Here is a 17085-nt window from a genome sequence, read left to right as displayed (position 1 = left end):
ACAAAATGCCTAGAACAGTACAGTGCCTGATGCATGCGAAGTAGTTAATAAATTTTATCTGCGATTATTCCGTAGAAAACCTGCAGGTTTGACATTTGCAGTCAGCATAGTCATAATCGCATAAGAAAAACATGATGTGCAATCTGTAGAAATTTCGATTGTGGTGATTTACTTTTATATTTTATTTTACGTAGGACATCCGAGCTTTCGACTCCCGTTTCTCCAATATCAAAACATTGGATGACTTGTTTCCGCCTAGAAGTGTGGTCTTTATGCTGGGAACCCCCTACTATGGCTGCACTGGAGAAGTTAGTTTCGGTTATTGTTACTAATTAAATTTATTTCTGGTTTCAAGTTGATACAATTATTTAACTTCTCTTCATTTAGTTGTAAAATAAAATACAGTACTCAAAGGAGAAATAAGAAAAATTTATCCTTGTAGTTTGTGAACACAGTATTTGACTATATACCTTCAGTCTTAAGCAGGTTGGAGTTGAGGGTAGGGGATAAAGAATTTAAATCCTGATTTTTTTTCCCAGAAATTTGCTTATTCTGGTGGTATGGATGAAGCAGTTCTGAAACTATTTTAGGTGTATTATAGGACTGAATGATTTAGTAAATGTGTTGTTGTTTGGTGGAGCCCCAATTCTCACATGGAATAAGGTATATGTAAATACGTAATGGAAGAAAGCAAGAAGGAACCTGTGGGGTTGGATTAGAATCGAAGGTACTAATGTGAACTCATAATGGCGAAAATATGTATATATGTGTGTATATGCATTTATGTAGGCACATGTATATAATATGTATATTTGTATGTGTATGTATGCACGTGTATCTGTACATACATACATAACCTAATGTTGTTTGCTCAAAGGGCTAAGAAACAAAGACACCTCAGTAGCAACGAACACATGTAACACCCAGATCTTGACCTCTAATACCATTGCCCACTAAAAGTAACCAGGGCTCCTCAGAGAAATGGCTCACTCCAGGGCTGGGGCAGAGTAGCTGCAAGATGAGCCTGGAACCTCTTGTTATACCAGGAAGTAAGGAAGTGCTCAAACTAATGATGGGCCTGTCACTTAAACACAGGAACCAGGTTGAAGGGACAGTTCAGGCACCAAAATAATGAAGTACACTAATGAATTATAAGGAGATCTGGTGGCGCAGTGGTTAAGCACTCGGCTGCTAACCAAAAGGTTGGTGGTTCGAGCCCATCAGCCACTTTGTGGGAGAAAGATGTGGTTTACTAGATTATAGCCTAGTAAACCCTATGGGGCAGTTTTACTCTGTCCTGTAGGGTCGCTATGAGTTGCAATCGACTCAACAGTAATGGATTAATGGGATTAATGAATTATGAACCATTGGTGGGGGGTAGGAATTCATGATTCCATAGTGACAATACATAGGGAAAGGAAGGAATGTTGCTTACAGTAACATGTTGAGGGTAAGTGTGGAGAGAATACTAGAGTTGGAAAACCATTATTTTATAGCCAATCTATGGTAAAGATTGAATCAGGCAAGAATCAGTGGAAACTAAATCTAGTGGGAATTTTTGACTAGGAGCAGAATATTTGCAGTGTTGGAAAGTGTCTCCCCTTAGGCCGTTTATTGGTTGGGGGCGAGGAAAAAAAAATACTTACCATGAAGAAATCGAGAAATATCTTGACTGTATGATGAAAGTTAATATCACAGTGAGGGACAGATGGACATCGTGTACCTCCAGATGTGATACTTCGAGGAGGACACCACATGACCTATGCAGTATTCTGGATGAGACTGTATAACCTTAATCTAATCATGAGGAAGCATCAGACAAACACAAAATAGGAACCTTTTTTAAAAAGAGGGGTGAATTGTGTTCTTCAAAATGTCATTGTCATAAAAGACAAGGAAAGGCTGTGGATATAATCCAGAATAAAGGAGGCTAAAAAGATGTGACCTCTAAATGCAATACCTGATCCTAGATTGGATCCTATACTGGAGGGAGAAAGGAGTTCTGTGAAGGAAGGACATTATTACATCAGTTGACAAAATTGGGATATAGATGAAATGAAAGTATTCTATCGGGTAAGTTTGTATAATAACTATACTGTGGTTATGTCACAGAGTGTCCTTCTTGTGAGGAAATATACACTAAAATATTTAGGGGTAAGGGACTTGATGTGTGTAATACACCCTCAAATGGTTCAGAAAAAGATTGTTCGTGTAATTACACACAGAGTGCAAATGGTGAAGCGAATAGGTAATATGTTAATAGGTGAATCAGGATATATGTTCACTTGCTCCTTCTGCTGTTTTTGTTTTTGCAACTTCCATTAGTTTGAAATTATTTGCAAATAAAAAATGAATTAAAAAAATGAGCAGCTATTAAAGCAAGGGTAAAAAAACAAACAAAAAAAGCAAGGGTGCAGTGACTCAAATGTACAATATTATCACATCCACTAACAAATGTCAAGAGAATTCCCACTATCCGACTTTATTCTCATTGTATTTCAGAAATAATAAACACTGTTCAGAGAAAAAGAAAAATAAATAAAACGTAGTGCAGGAGACTAAAACATGCTTTCTCTCTCTCTCTCCCCCCAAGGTTCAAGATTCACGCGATGTGATTACAGAAGGTAGGATTCGTGTGGTTTTCAGCATTCCGTGTGAGCCCAATCTTGATGCTTTAATTCAGAACCAGCATGTGAGTACAGCAGTTCATATTGTTTCATTTATTAAGTAGAATCGATAAATTTTAAAAATGTTAGAAGGATATTTTGCCATCTCCTTTGAATTTGTTTCAGATATTTAATGCTGATTAGATTTGCTCACAGTTGCATCTAGTGTTGTTTAAAGATAATTGTGGAATCTGTGCCCAAATCTCCATGTAGATCTTTGGGGTTAAACAAAATCACTGAAATCCCATTATTAATCCATAATGGTTATATGGCAGATTCTGTTCAAGCTTACACAGCCTGGCGGTGCAGTGGTTAAGCGTTTCGCTGCTAACCAAGAAGTTGGTAGTTCAAATCCCGCAGCTGCTCCTTGGAAACCCTATGGGGCAGTTCTCCTCTGTTGTATAGGGTCCTCTGAGTCGGAATCAACTGGACAACAGCAAGTTTGGTTTTTGGGGCTTTGCTTCAAGCTTATAAGAAGTATACTGATTAACATAACTTCTGGGAATAGAGTTAACGTTTTTTCAACCTCCTAACAATTAATCCAAGCACAGATGCCTTTATTTTTAGTTAGAAGTGACAAATGGCCTTCCTGCAAAGGATGTTTGTCTCTACCCAGCCAAAAATGAATGATATCAACCCTAGAGAAAATTGGGAGGCTACATTTAAGTCCACAGGGTCTTTTTTTTATGGACCTTTTTCTCCAAAGTATTGCCTGGCCTCTTTTTGTTTTTCCCTCTTAAAATAGGGGGCAGGTTCGCTATTAGTCATTTGTTTTTATTGGTTGATTAAGTTGACTGAGATTAATTCACAATCAACCAGCTATTGCTACTTAAGCTTTTATTTCTACTAATGATAAAATCTCGAATGGTGAGACATCATCTCACATGCTTTGGACATGTTCTCAGGAGGGATCGGTCCCTGGAGAAGGACATCATGCTTGGTAAAGTAGAGGGTCCAAGAAAAAGAGGAAGACCCTTGATGAGGTGGATTGACACGTGGTGGCAAGAATGAGCTTAAGCATAACAACGATTGCGAGGATGGCTCAGGACTGGGCAGTGTTTTGTTCTGTTGTACATAGGGTTGCTATGAGTCAGAACCGACCCGATAGCACCTAACAACAACCATGATAAAATCTAAAGTTTTATATCCTGTGAAATGAGTTCAAGGCATTAAGCATCAGTACACTCATGAAGAAATTTTATGGAAGGCAGAGGAACTCTTAAAATCTTACCATCAGGTCTCCTAGAGAAAGAATTCAGAAAGCACAGTCCGGAAACTGGGAGAGTGGACCAGTAGACAAAGAAGCTAGAGCTTTGTTCTGGGAGTCAGTGAAGGTAGAAGAGCTTGCACTTCTTCAGCCCTGGCTTTTTCTAGATGTAGAAGAGTTTGCCCACTCTAGCAAACAGTGTGGATTGGCATGTCTTCTCCAGTATCCTTTCTTGCCCTTTACGTATCTTCTTTAACTTTTACTCAAGGCCTCTTTCTCTGTCTCAACGTTGTAAGATATTTATTTTACATTTTCCAGAATATTTTTCATTATTTGAATTAGTTTTTAATTATAACCCAGCATTTCTCAAAAGGAGTTCTCTTTGTATTTTGGGCAGGACAATTACGTATTCAATAGTATGCATATGGCAGGACAGTTGGCATCCTTGGCCCCTAGACACTAAGGACTAGCAGCCCATGCCAGTTACTGTAGCTGAATGTGCCCCTAGACATTTCCAAATGCTTATTAGAAAGAGGATACTGCCTGTGATCGAGAACTACTAAAGCATACTTTGTTCATCTATTTTATTTCTAAATCTAATGATGTTCTTGATGAGAAAACTGTTTTGTGTTCTTTGCTAATATATTCTTGTATTTTAATAGTGACTTCATATTCTAGGCCACCAAAAAAAAAAAAAAGACTATTTTGGAGGTCATTATAGACATGATTATTATAAAAAATAATAGTAGCTGATTTAATTCCTTACCAACTTCTGGAAATTTGGTATTTGTTGGTGATAAAATTTCCTTATATCTGTATAAAATAAGTGTGAATTCTTGTTCTGTACGGCAGGTGGTAGCTCGCTCTAGTTGGTACTGGATTTATGAGACTTTAATTTGCTTTCTGGTTAAAACGGATATAGTCTGATACTTTTTTTTTTTTTTTTTTAATTGACAATCATGGTCTCTTCCCTTAAGTACACAAATTTTTTACATTTCACAATATTAATTACAAGCCTATTCATACATGTTATTTTCATATGATAGTAAGTATTAGAGAAAATAAATATTACTTATGTCCAGATATAAAGAACTCTTAATTTCCCTCAGTAGCAACTACTTTGATGACATAGTTTTGTTTTAATTAAGCGCAATAAGTAGCAAAGCCTCATCTTGTGCCAGGTACTTTGTTAGGCTCTGCTTAGAATATGAAAATTAGTTTAAAAAAAAAAATACTCTTGCCTGTCAAGTTTGCCATGTAGTACTTGCAGTAGAGTTAATTTCTTGAGACAGTTTCATAAATGCATATTTCCTCCCCCTTTTATCCATCCTTGGGAATTCTGTTCTTTAAGGAAAGAGAGAGAAGAGCAGAAAATTTCTGCATACAGACCCTTTTAAAAAGAAAGGGAAGTGGATCACTTACTTTTGAGAATCCTTACATTGCCACAGTCCAGTGGTTAGTGATGTATTGATTATCTCCACATTTTAAAGGTAAAGAAGTAACATTTAATGACTTCACGTTTCCATAATTGACCTTTTTGTTTTTATATTTAAAGAAATATTCTGTAAAGTACAACCCAGGATATGTGTTGGCCAGTCGCCTTGGAGTGAGTGGATACCTTGTTTCAAGGTTTACAGGAAGTATTTTTATTGGAAGAGGATCTAGGAGAAAGTAAGTTTACACTGGAGAAATTTACTTAAAGTGGCAGAAAAATTAAATGATACAGATAAAATGGTTAATATTTCAGCATTCATTTTTTTTTAATTGCTCTGAATTTCCTTTTAAAATTGTGCATAAATTTCTCTGATGGTGATCTTTCATCTGAATGACAAATGTTTTAGATGGTTGGAAAAAAGGTCTTTTTAACAGCTAACAAAATGAACCTTGAAAAAAGGTATCAGAGGATGTGTGTGAACCTCAATAATGTATTTCCCTGCATTTTGGTATTTTATTTTCCTCTCTAGTTACATAAATAATTTATCTATTTGCATTGTTAACTTGGGTTTTGAAGCTTTTCCTCTAGTTTTTCAATTACCGCTACTTTATAGATACATAACATCTAAAATATAGAACCACAGTCAAAACAGAGCTTTTCTAAGGATTAAAAGCAAAACATTTTACTCCTTGAAAAAATTTTAAAACTCTTCTGTGTGTATGTGTGGTTTAAATTCAGCCCTCATGGAGACCATAAAGCAAATGTGGGTTTGAATCTCAAATTCAACAAGAAAAATGAGGAGGTACCTGGATATACCAAGAAAGTCGGAAGTGAGTGGATGTATTCATCTGCAGCAGAGCAGCTTCTTGCGGAGTACTTAGAGAGGTAAGTGCCGAGAAAGACCTTATTAACCCAAACCAGAAACCAAACCCATTGCTCTTGAACTGATTCTGACTCATAGTGACCCTGTAGGACAGAGCAGAACTGCCCCAGAGGATTTCCAAGGAGCGGCTGGTGGATTTGAACTGCCGAACCCTTGCTTAGTCGCTGAACTCTTACCCACTGTGCCACCAGGGCTCCAAAAAGATCCTGTTATGTATGCATAAACTTAGGGGTGTAATAACTTTATTTTGCCTTGCTGATACCACTTTCAGGAAGAAAATGTTTTCTCTAGTAAAAGATGGCATGTCATTCATAAACTTAATTTTGTGTTACGGAGCCAAAGTCACAGCCATTAGTTAAAATAGAGTAGAAAATACTGTACTCCTGTTATTATTTAAAAAGAAAAAGAATGATGAGAATTGGCCACCTTTTAATTAAAAATTTCCTTAACTTGCTGTTAGAAATTATTCAGTGTTCTGCATTTCTGTGTCAGAAATAAGAGGACTGATGTGGATAAACAAAGCAGCTCTTGGCATAGTGGATTTTTCTGAGTTTTCAGTCCCAGCTGAACAGAAAGTTACTTTTTTTAGAATTATTGATTTTTATTGCTGAAATGGTCTGAGAAGTCAGCAAATCTCAATTCCTCATTACAAAATGAGAAAACTAAGTACCAAAGTAAATTGAGTTACTTGGTGGCAAAGATTTTCAGGAAATATTTTTATTTCTGATTCACAGTTGAATGTTTTTTCTGTTATGCCCTTGGTTTCTAACCTTTTCATGCATGTGGATCCCATAGTACAGTCTGAAGTATGCAACTTTGTTCTGTTCACTTTCATATTTCTCTAAAAGATTGTATTTATTTTACTTTTTCTGCACTTTCAGCTCAACATACCCTTGATTTTCTACCACTGAAGAAGAAATTTTATTAGCTCTCTTCTACTATACTCCCCGTCCACTATCCCCACTGCACATACATACACACATATTTCCCCTCTCCCCTCATTCTCTCACTATAGTTTTATCACAATTTTTGTTTAAATCCATATTTAAGGTTTGCTTAATTATGTTAATATGACGGTTGTTCACAGCTGAACCTCATAGTATATTGTGATTATGTTTACTTCCTTGTATGCATTTTTGTTTTTCCTGCCTTATTTTTTTTTTTAATTGTTTAATTATATATGTTTCCGAAACTAATTCAGCTCTAAACTCTGTGCCATCACTTGAAAACTCTGTACTGTCAAACAGAACAGATGGTCTCTCAGTTGCATTTTTCTTCCTGGAGACTTCCTTAAACCTAGTCTCCTGCTTCAAATCGAACCGATTGCTGTCTCGGCCTGTTGCATAGCTCGCACTTGTGGTGTTTCCCTTTGCTATCATCCTGTGAATTCTCACCACCACTCTCCTATGTAAGATTCCTGTACTTCCTGGCTCCTGTGCCTTACTCTTTCTGGGTTGTGTCTCCATATTTACTCCAGTAGCTTCCTGAAAAAGTCTGCATGCCTGGAAATGTCTTTATCCTCCGGCTGTACTTGGTTGATAGCTTGACTGGATATCCTAAAACCCACTGCCGTCAAGTCGATTCCAACTCATAGTGACTGTATTGGACAGAGTAGAACTGCCCGATAGAGTTTCCAAAGAGCGCCTAGCGGATTCAAACTGCTGACCTTTTGGCTAGCAGCGTAGCACTTAATCGCTACGCCACCAGCGTTTCCATGACTGGATATAGAACCCTGTATGTCATGAATTAGTTCCCCTCCGAATTTTGAAAGCATTGTTCCGTTCTTGTCTTACTTCCATTATTGCTGTTGAGAAGTCCTGTCCCATTCTGATTCTGACTCTGAATGTGATCTGTTTTCATTTTCTGAAATCTTTTTAGAGTCTTCCTTTTACCATTGCTCTTTAGAAATGTGATAATGTGTGCCTTGGTATGGATCTTTTTTCCTTCCTTTTACTGTTCAGCTCTTTCAGTCTTGAAATTAATGCCCTTCCATTCTGAGAATCTCTTTGGTAATTTTTTCGTCACCATTTTCTCTGTTCTGTCTTTCTGAGATTCTTATTGGTTAGAAAGTTGGTTTGATCCCTCCAATATTCTTATTTTTTCTCATCCATTTTCTAAATTGTTACATAATTCTGTTCTACACGTCATCCCCAACTTACAATGGGGTTCTGTTCTGATTACTCTGTCGTTAGTCGGTTCTGATGTAAGTCAAATACCTCTTTTTTGTTTTGTTTTCATTATTATTGCTTTTTATTATCAGTATCTTTGTAAATCTAATTGTTATTTGTCTTTGGGGACTGGTCTGAGAATGATAACGTAAGCAAATTACGCAATGCAGCATTGTGTGTGGTACACATCACTACCGATAAGATGTACAAAAAAAAAACTATGGTCCTAAGTGCAATTCATCATAACTCAAATACATCATAAGTTGGGGACTACCCATGATCTGTGCAAGATTTCTTCAATTTTCTTATAATTCTTCTGCTATGACTATTCCTTTTTTAAAGCATTTTGTTGTTTTTTAATTTATTGTGGTGAAAATACACATAACAAAATACATGCCCTCTCATCACTTTCTACATGTACATTTCAGTGACATTGATTACATTCTTCAAGTTGTGCATCAATTCTTTTTTTTTTTTCTTATTGTGCTTTAGGTGAAAGTTCACAGCTCAAGTTAATTTCTCATATAAAAATTTATACACATATTTTTATGTGACAGTAATTGCAATCCTTGCAATGTGACAGCACACTACCCTTTCCATTCCTGGTTTCCTGTGTCCATCCAACCAACTCCTGTCCCTTCCTGCCTTTTCATCCTGCCTCCGCACAGGAGCCAGCCATTTGGTCTCTTGTATCTGCTTGAACTATAAAGCACCTTCTTCACAAGTATTGCTTTGTTTTATAGTCCAGTGTAATCTTTGTCTGAGGAGTGGGCTTCGGGAATGGTTTTAGTTCTGAGTTAACAGAGCATCCAGAAGCCATGGCTTCAAGGGTTCCTCCAGTCTCAGTCAGACCATTAAGTCTGGTCTTTTCACATGAATTTGACGTCTGCTTCACACTTCTCTCCTTCTCCACCAGGGACTGTCTGTTGTGTTCCTTCTCAGGGCAGTCATTGGTGGTAACCGGGCACTATCTTGTTGTTCTGGTCTCAGGCAGATGGAGTCTCTGATTTGTGTGGCCCTTTTGTCTCTTGAGCTAATATTTACCTTGTGTCTTTGGTGTTCTTCATTCTCCTTTGCTCCAAGTGGGTTGGGATCAATTGATGTGTCTTAGATGGCTGCTTGCTAGCTTTTAAGGCACTAGATGCCACTCACCAAAGTGGGATGTGCATCAATTCTTGATATCCTTTTCCAAGTCATTCTTCCACATTTAACATAAACTCAGTACCCCCTAGGCGGAAATTCCCTACTTGCTCCTCTCTCCTACCCCTGGTAGCCACTAATAATCGTTTGTTTCTATATATTTGCTTATTTCATAGAAGTGAGATCATATAGTATTTGCCTTTTTGCGACTTACTTTGCTCAGCATGATGTTATTCAAGGTTTATCCACTTAATGGCATGCATCAAGACTTCGTTTTTCTTTATGGCTGAGTAGTATTCCGTTGCATGTATATACCGCATTTTGTTTATCATCTATGCTGTCAGATTCTCTGTTTCTCTTTTCATGGGTCTTTCTAGGTTTATGCCCTTTTTTATACTTTATTATCATTTTAATGGGTTGGGGAGAGAGCAAAGATAAGCAAATGTGTTCAGCCAGCTATGGGTTCCTAAAAACCCTGCGCTGAAGAAGCAGAGTTTTAAGGGATACCAGAAGAAATTTATAATGTATTTCAGTTCGCCATATTGTGGAGTATGCCAACTTTGTTGTGAAAATTAGGAAGTGAACCTGTAGATACGATTTTTGTCCATTTAACACTCATCATTATGATCAAACAGGAAGTCAGTAATTGAAGCTAGTTATAGAACCGTTTCTCCCTCAGCCATGGAGAGTGTTTTGAGGGTCGGTGAATAGTCTTTCGGTCTCTCTCCCTTATTAATACTCTCTGTATAAGAATCTTGAACACACATTGCATGTCCACTTAGGAGCAGAAATTATCTGAGAAGAACTTTATGTGAAGTTAGCTTTGTATTTTTTTTTTTAAAGCAGCATTTTTGTTTCTTTTTTTTTTTTTTTTGGCTAGAGCTCCAGAACTATTTAGTTATATAGCCAAAAATAGCCAAGAGGATGTGTTCTATGAAGATGACATTTGGCCAGGAGAAAATGAGAATGGGTAAGCAAAATTAACGGTGTTTATTGCCTCATGGTTCAAGCTTCTGCTTTCAGTGAAAGACATAGCTCGTTTACCAAGATTTTCTTATGTTACTATTTTTTTTGTTTGTTTTGGTTTTGCTTTAAAATCTTAATAGAATCTTTCATTTCATTTATTATATCAGTAACTTTTTAAAAAATAACTTGTGATTTTATTACTAGAGGTAACATTTTCATATTTATATTAGATTTATGAATAGTAGCAGTTAAGCTTAGTGATTAACCATTAATTATATAATTTGACATCTCTTATAATTCATAGCCCTCAGAAAGTTTATATTGGCCCTTTAGTATAATTCCTCAGAAAGTAAAAAGCTTTTGTTACTGTTTTTAATGTAGTGCTGAGAAAGTTCAAGAAATTATTACTTGGCTCAAGGGACATCCTGTCAGTACTTTGTCTCGTTCTTCTTGTGATTTACAAATTCTGGATGCAGCTATTGTGGAGAAAATCGAGGAGGAAGTCGAAAAGTGCAAGGTAATAAAAAAAAAAAATAGCTTTCGGTAACTAAGATTATTGATGATTTTTGAAATTAATGTGAATATTATTCTACAAATAAGCATTTCTCTTTTAACCAAATAAAACAGACTGATTCCAATTAATGTCAAATAATCTTAAAATTAAAAAAAAAGTTCCAACAATTTGTAATAGCTATTAATAACTCATTCTGAAGATTTTGGATGAATATAAATGCATTGAACTATATGAAGGCATAGCATTTAAATTTTATGTCCTCGTTGTGTTTCTAATTTTAAGAATTAATATCTTGTGATAGAAAGTGGGCAAATGAAAAATGAGGGTCATCTCTTATCCTTCCTATTCCAAGTCTTTTAAAGGTACAGTTCATCTTTTTATAAACATAAAAAATTGTTTTGACTTTTACAGAATTCTAAATTGTACTTTTTCACTTTTGAACTCATTCTATTAGTATTTATTAAATCTCACTTAATCTCTTCCATTTTATAAGGCTTTTGTTTTTAAAAACAATGAACTTCTGTAGTAGATATACCTATTTTATCTATGGTGGTGCAGTGGTTAAGAGCTCAGCTGCTAATCAAAAGGTCAGCAGTTCAAATCCACCAGCTGCTCCTTGGAAACCCTATGGGGTGGTTCTACTCTGCGCTGTAGTGTCGCTATGAGTCGGAATCAATGGCAATGGGTTTTATAAGTTGGAGTCAGCTCGACAGCACACAACAACAGTAATGCTTGGAATCTTAGGGTGGTGCAGACAGTTAACGTGCTTGGCTGCTGACCAAACTGTTGCAGTTTGGTGCGTTGGAAGGAAGTACTGGCAATCTACTTCTGAAAATCAGCCGTTGAAAACCCTATGGAGGACAGTTCCACTCTGACACACATGGGATCACGATGAGTCAGAGTTGACAACTTTTTTTCTTTTTTAAATAATGCTTACCTGTTGTTTGAATTCTCTCATCACATCCTCAAGAGTTGTGAGTACAGCCTGAAAAATTACCACTAGATAATGCTTTTTCTCTTTCTGAAAGAAGGGTCAGAGGCTCTAGTTTGATTTTGGAAAGGTCATTGATAATCAGCTAAGGGTAGAAAGATTGTGTTTCTTTTTGTTTGTTTTTCAATGTAAAGTAAAATCTGTTTTTCCAGCAATACTATTGAAGTGAATTTTTCAGTTAACAAAAGTATATATAACTTTAAGCCCCTACATTTTATTTTAACCCATTTGGAAGCAGAGCTTTCTAAAATGCTTCACACATTTTTTTCCTTCCTTTATAAACAGAAGATATATATACAGTCACGCGCCACATAACATCTGAGCAACATGTCCAACTGCATATACATCTGTGGTCCCATAAGGTTATAATAGAGTTCAGAAATCCTGAACAGAGAACGGAACGTAGTGGGTACAACAGCTTCTTGCGTGCAACACATGTATCTAATGTCTCTTATATGTGAAGTAATTGTCCTGGCAGTATCCCGTGTAGCTTTGCTAAGTATGTAATATGTTGTTTGCACGTCTAAATCTCGTAACGCCCTATTTCACAGAACATATCATGGATGTTAAGCATCCTGTATAAAGTTATAATCTGTTATTTTGATGATAACATTTTTAAAATTCTGTGTACATATAGATAAGACAGGAATTTTTTTTGACATCTTAATGTATCAAGAAGCTGCAACTATAAGTGATTTTTCTTTACTTATAATTTATAAGCGATTTTTTCCTTTAGTAATGTTATTAGGGTAATAAAAGGAGAAAATACTTTTAAAAAATGAGCATAATTTAAGCACTTTCATTATAATGCAGGGTCATCATTAAAAGTATCAGTAACTTTCTTATTGGACAGTGGTTACCAAATTCACCTAATTGTCAGGATTACTGGTAGAGCTGTTTAAAAAAGACAGTGCTTTTCAAGCTTTAATGTGCAAAGGAATCACCAGTGGAACTTGTTAAAATATAGGTTCTGATTCAGTAGGCCTAAGGTGGGGCTTAAGATTCAACATTTCTAACAAGTTCTCAGGTGGCCATATTTTGAGTAGCCAGAGCCTAGAACTTATCATTCAGTAACTGTTGGTTGAGCCTGTTGTGAAAGTTCCCCAGGTGATTCAATTTTCTAGTGAGGTTTTTTTTTTTTTTTTTAATAGTGTAATATAGTGTATAGTGTCGGAAACCCTGGTGGCGTAGTGGTTAAGTGCTACGGCTGCTAACCAAAAGGTTGGCAGTTTGAATCCACCAGGCGCTCCTTGGAAACTCTATGGGGCAGTTGTACTCTGTCCTATAGGGTCGCTATGAGTCAGAATTGACTCGACGGCACTGGGTTTGTTTGTTTTGTTTTATAGTATAATAATGCCTAGGGGTGTACTAGTATATGAGTTGTTTTTTTGTATACAATATCCCGGGCACAGTTCTTGTGTCAGTTTTTGTTTGGTTTACACACACACACACACACACACTTTAAATCTCCTCTCATATTGTCAGTTATTTCTTCTTGCTGTTGTCAGTGGGCACCAGTTGTGGGCTGGGAACACCTTGTCTGTAATGGCTTCAGTGTTTACCCTATTTAAAATTGCAGTCTGTCATCACTGCTATTCCTCTCACCTGCTTTATTTTTGCCACACTTTTTACCTTCAAACATGGCATACTTTTTTTTTTCTTACTTTATTATCCTCAAGTAGAATAAAAAAACAGTTCACTGCTTTATGCCCGGCACTTAGATCAGTGAATGGCATGTAAATGGAACTTAGTAAATGTTTGTTGACAGAATAAATGAAATGTCTGTATAATAGAAGAAAATGACTGTTTAAAGGCTTGAACATTTTGCAGTGTATAAGTACATCTGACCTCTGTAGTTTATGAACTCTGTAACTCGTACACATTTACATAAGCTATATGTCACTTGGAAACCCTGGTGGTGCTGTGGTTAAGTGCTACGGCTGCTAACCAAAAGGTAGGCAGTTCGAATCCACCAGGCGCTCCTTGGAAACTCTACGGGGCAGTTCTACTCTGTCCTGTAGTGTTGCTATGAGTCAGAATTGACTTGACAGCTGTGGGTTTAGTTTTGGTTTGGATATGTCACTTAGAGTTGCCTGCCATTAAAGTAAACGTTTGCCATTTTTGTTATTACATAAAAATTTACTTTAAAAAAATTAATTTGAATACTATTTTATGAATTGCAATGGATATAAATTACTATATTCCTATAAAGCAGCAAAAAAAAGACAAACCAAAACCCATTGCTGTCAAGTCAATTTCGACTCTTAGCGACCCTGTAGCAAAGATAGGAGAAAATTCTTCTTTTGAGTTTCAGTTTACTTCTAGCATTTTTCAGGTAATCAGAAGACTCAGACTTCAGAGCCAATTTCACAATAGACTCTGAAGGCAAGGACTTGTTGAATGAATGCCAGTTTAATTTTTTTAAGTAGCTACAACCCCACATTATTGTCATAGATCAATGGTTTTTTTTTTTAATATAGATCCGTGTTGACCATTGTATTCTTTTTGGAGTAAAAAAACGCACTTGAACGCAATAGCATTTATATAAAGTTCAAAAAGGTAAATCTAATCCTTTGTGTGGCACAGTGGCTGAGAGCTACGGTGAGCTATGGCTGCTAACCAAAAAGGTTGGCAGCTCAGTCCCTAAGGGGCAGTTCTACTCTGTCCTATAGGGTTGCCATGAGTCGGAACCGACTCAGTGGCACCTAACAGCAACAACAACAATCTTTCGTGTTAGAAGTAAGGTTATTTTGGGGATGGGTAGTAACTGGGAAAGGATGTGGGGGAGGTTGTTCTTGTGTTGTGCTTAGTAATGTTCCATTTCTTGAACCTGGATGTGGTTACATAAACACATTCGCTCTATGAAGATTCATTCCGCTACTCGTCTGTCAGTTTGTCATACTGTAGTATTTTCAGTCACCTTATATGCATGTAAAAGCTGGACAATGGATAAGAAAGACCGAAGAAGAATTGATGCATTTCAATTGTGGTGTTGGTGAAGAATACTGAATATACCACGGACTGCCAGAAGAACGAACAAACCTGTCTTGAAAGAATGTTCCTTGGAAGCAAGGATGGCGAGATGTCATCTCACATACTTTGGACATGTTATGAGCAGAGACCAGTCCCTGGAGAGGGACATCATGCTTGGTAAAGTAGAGGGTCCAGCAGTTAAGAAGACAACCCTCAATGAGATGGATTGACACAGTGTCTGCAACAACGGGCTCAAACACAGCAATGATTGAGGATGGTGCAGGATTGGGCAATGTTCCGTTCTGTTGTACCTGGGGTCGCTATGAGTAAGAACTGACTCAACAGGACCTAACAACAACATAAAGATTCATTAAGCCATACACTTATAATTTTGCATTTTTCTTTATGCGTGATACTTCAACAAAAATTTTACTTTAACAAAATTTTCTGTGTAAGAAGAATGTAGGCAACAGGCACCTTGTAGATGTTTATTTTATTCCTCTTGGCTGCTTCTGCAGAAACTTCAAATGTTCGTAAAATAGATCATTTCTTTTGACTTTTCTAATTCAGACATGTAAAAGTACTTGAATAATTTAATGTTTTATCAGTTAATATTTTTAAATACTTTAAAATTTTCTTTCATTTTCTCAGCAAAGGAAGAACAATAAGAAGGTACGAGTGACAGTGAAGCCCCATTTGCTGTACAGAGTAAGTTTCGTATCAGAGAATTCGGAGCGGTCACTTTTACTCTGAATATGTAGAAGGGACAAAAATTGGTCTTAATGTATTAGTAGAAAAACTTCTTTTTCAAATTAGGATTCGTAGCTTTCTTCTCTTCAGCCTTTAGAACAGCAACACGGAGTCATTCCCGATCGGGATGCAGAATTTCGTCTCTTTGACCGTGTTGTCAACGTGAGAGAGAACTTTTCAGTTCCCGTCGGCCTTCGAGGCACCATCATAGGAATTAAAGGGGGTAAGACCTCAGTACTTGACATGTCTTCAACTGCATTTATATCCTAAAATAAAACACAAATTTGTTTCCTTTTATCTGTGCAGAAAACAACTACAAATCAGGAAAAAATTAAATCCTTTCATATTTTAGTTAAGTTTTTTTTTTTTTTTAGGTTATATTTTTCAGAGAAAATTCTCCTTTTCTATCTTGCGTAATCATTTGGGAAGTGGTTAAAAGAAAGGGAAGTTGAGAAAGGGCTGCTGAGAATTTGGAGATTTCTGTATACCACATTACACACAGACTTTGATGGGTATGCATAAGTTTCATGAAACTGACAGTAAAATTTTATCACCTTAGTCTTTCATTGAATCCTGCTGAGAGATTTACCTTAATTTTTATTATAGTCTCCTTGGTTCTTTGGGAAGTAAACAAACAGGATATATGAGCTTATTTACGGTGAAAAGAATTGAAAATTAAATTTGTATATTGATTTGAGCTTTCATTAATATGACTCGATTATGTGTATAAAACAGACTTATCAGAGAAATGATTCCCTTTGGGCTATAGAAATCGCTCTCTGTCTCTTTAAGAACTCCCAAAATAAAAGTAATGCCGTCTTTAGGTATTTGAACTATGGTATTTATATGTCACATGGGAAGAAAGGCAAAATGGGAACAAGTGGTTTCATATATCCACTTAGAAATTATGGAAGGTTTTTAATAAAAATCACCAACCTCAGAAGTATCAAGGGTTGGTTAGGCTATAGAGTAAGAATTTTTATAACTCTGTTAGTAATATCTGGTAAAGTTAAAGCTACTAGAGCTAAAGGTAAGTTTACCAGGGTTTCAGGATACACCATCAATATACAAAAATCAATTATCTTTCTATATACTAGCAATGAATAGTTAGAAATTGAAATTTTTAAAAATACCTTTTGTAATAGCATTAAAAATACGAATTATTTAAAGGATAAATTTAACAAAACATGTGAAAGACCAGTATGCTGAAAAAACACAATAAATTGGTGAGAGAAATTAAAGTTACCCAAAATTAATGGAGAAGTATACCTCGTTTGTGGATCAGAAGACTCAATATATATCTTGTTTGTGGATCAGAAGACTCAATGTTGTTAAGATGTCAGTTGCTTTGATTCATAGATTCAAAGCAATCCCATTCAAAATCCCAGCTTA

General features: G+C 36.2%; 1 protein-coding gene across 9 annotated transcripts in view; it reads left to right on the top strand.

The window, feature by feature from the left end:
* The window catches only part of XRN1 (5'-3' exoribonuclease 1), a 109353-nt gene that overhangs the window by 44218 nt on the left and 48050 nt on the right, over positions 1-17085 (top strand). For 4 of the 9 annotated variants that reach the window (XM_064275540.1, XM_064275544.1, XM_064275542.1 and 1 more), the window contains exons 22-29: positions 195-308; positions 2594-2692; positions 5429-5544; positions 6047-6193; positions 10380-10469; positions 10847-10982; positions 15595-15651; positions 15769-15916. In XM_064275540.1, the coding sequence (XP_064131610.1) occupies positions 195-308; positions 2594-2692; positions 5429-5544; positions 6047-6193; positions 10380-10469; positions 10847-10982; positions 15595-15651; positions 15769-15916 (907 nt within the window). The remainder of the gene's footprint in view (positions 1-194; positions 309-2593; positions 2693-5428; positions 5545-6046; positions 6194-10379; positions 10470-10846; positions 10983-15594; positions 15652-15768; positions 15917-17085) is intronic. The other 5 variants (XM_064275546.1, XM_064275545.1, XM_064275543.1 and 2 more) reach the window with 2 other exon arrangements.

This window comes from Loxodonta africana, chromosome 23 (assembly GCF_030014295.1).
Source record: "Loxodonta africana isolate mLoxAfr1 chromosome 23, mLoxAfr1.hap2, whole genome shotgun sequence".
Taxonomy (NCBI): domain Eukaryota; kingdom Metazoa; phylum Chordata; class Mammalia; order Proboscidea; family Elephantidae; genus Loxodonta; species Loxodonta africana.
Note: the sequence above shows the minus strand (reverse complement) of the source record. Positions and strands in the feature narration are given on the sequence as shown.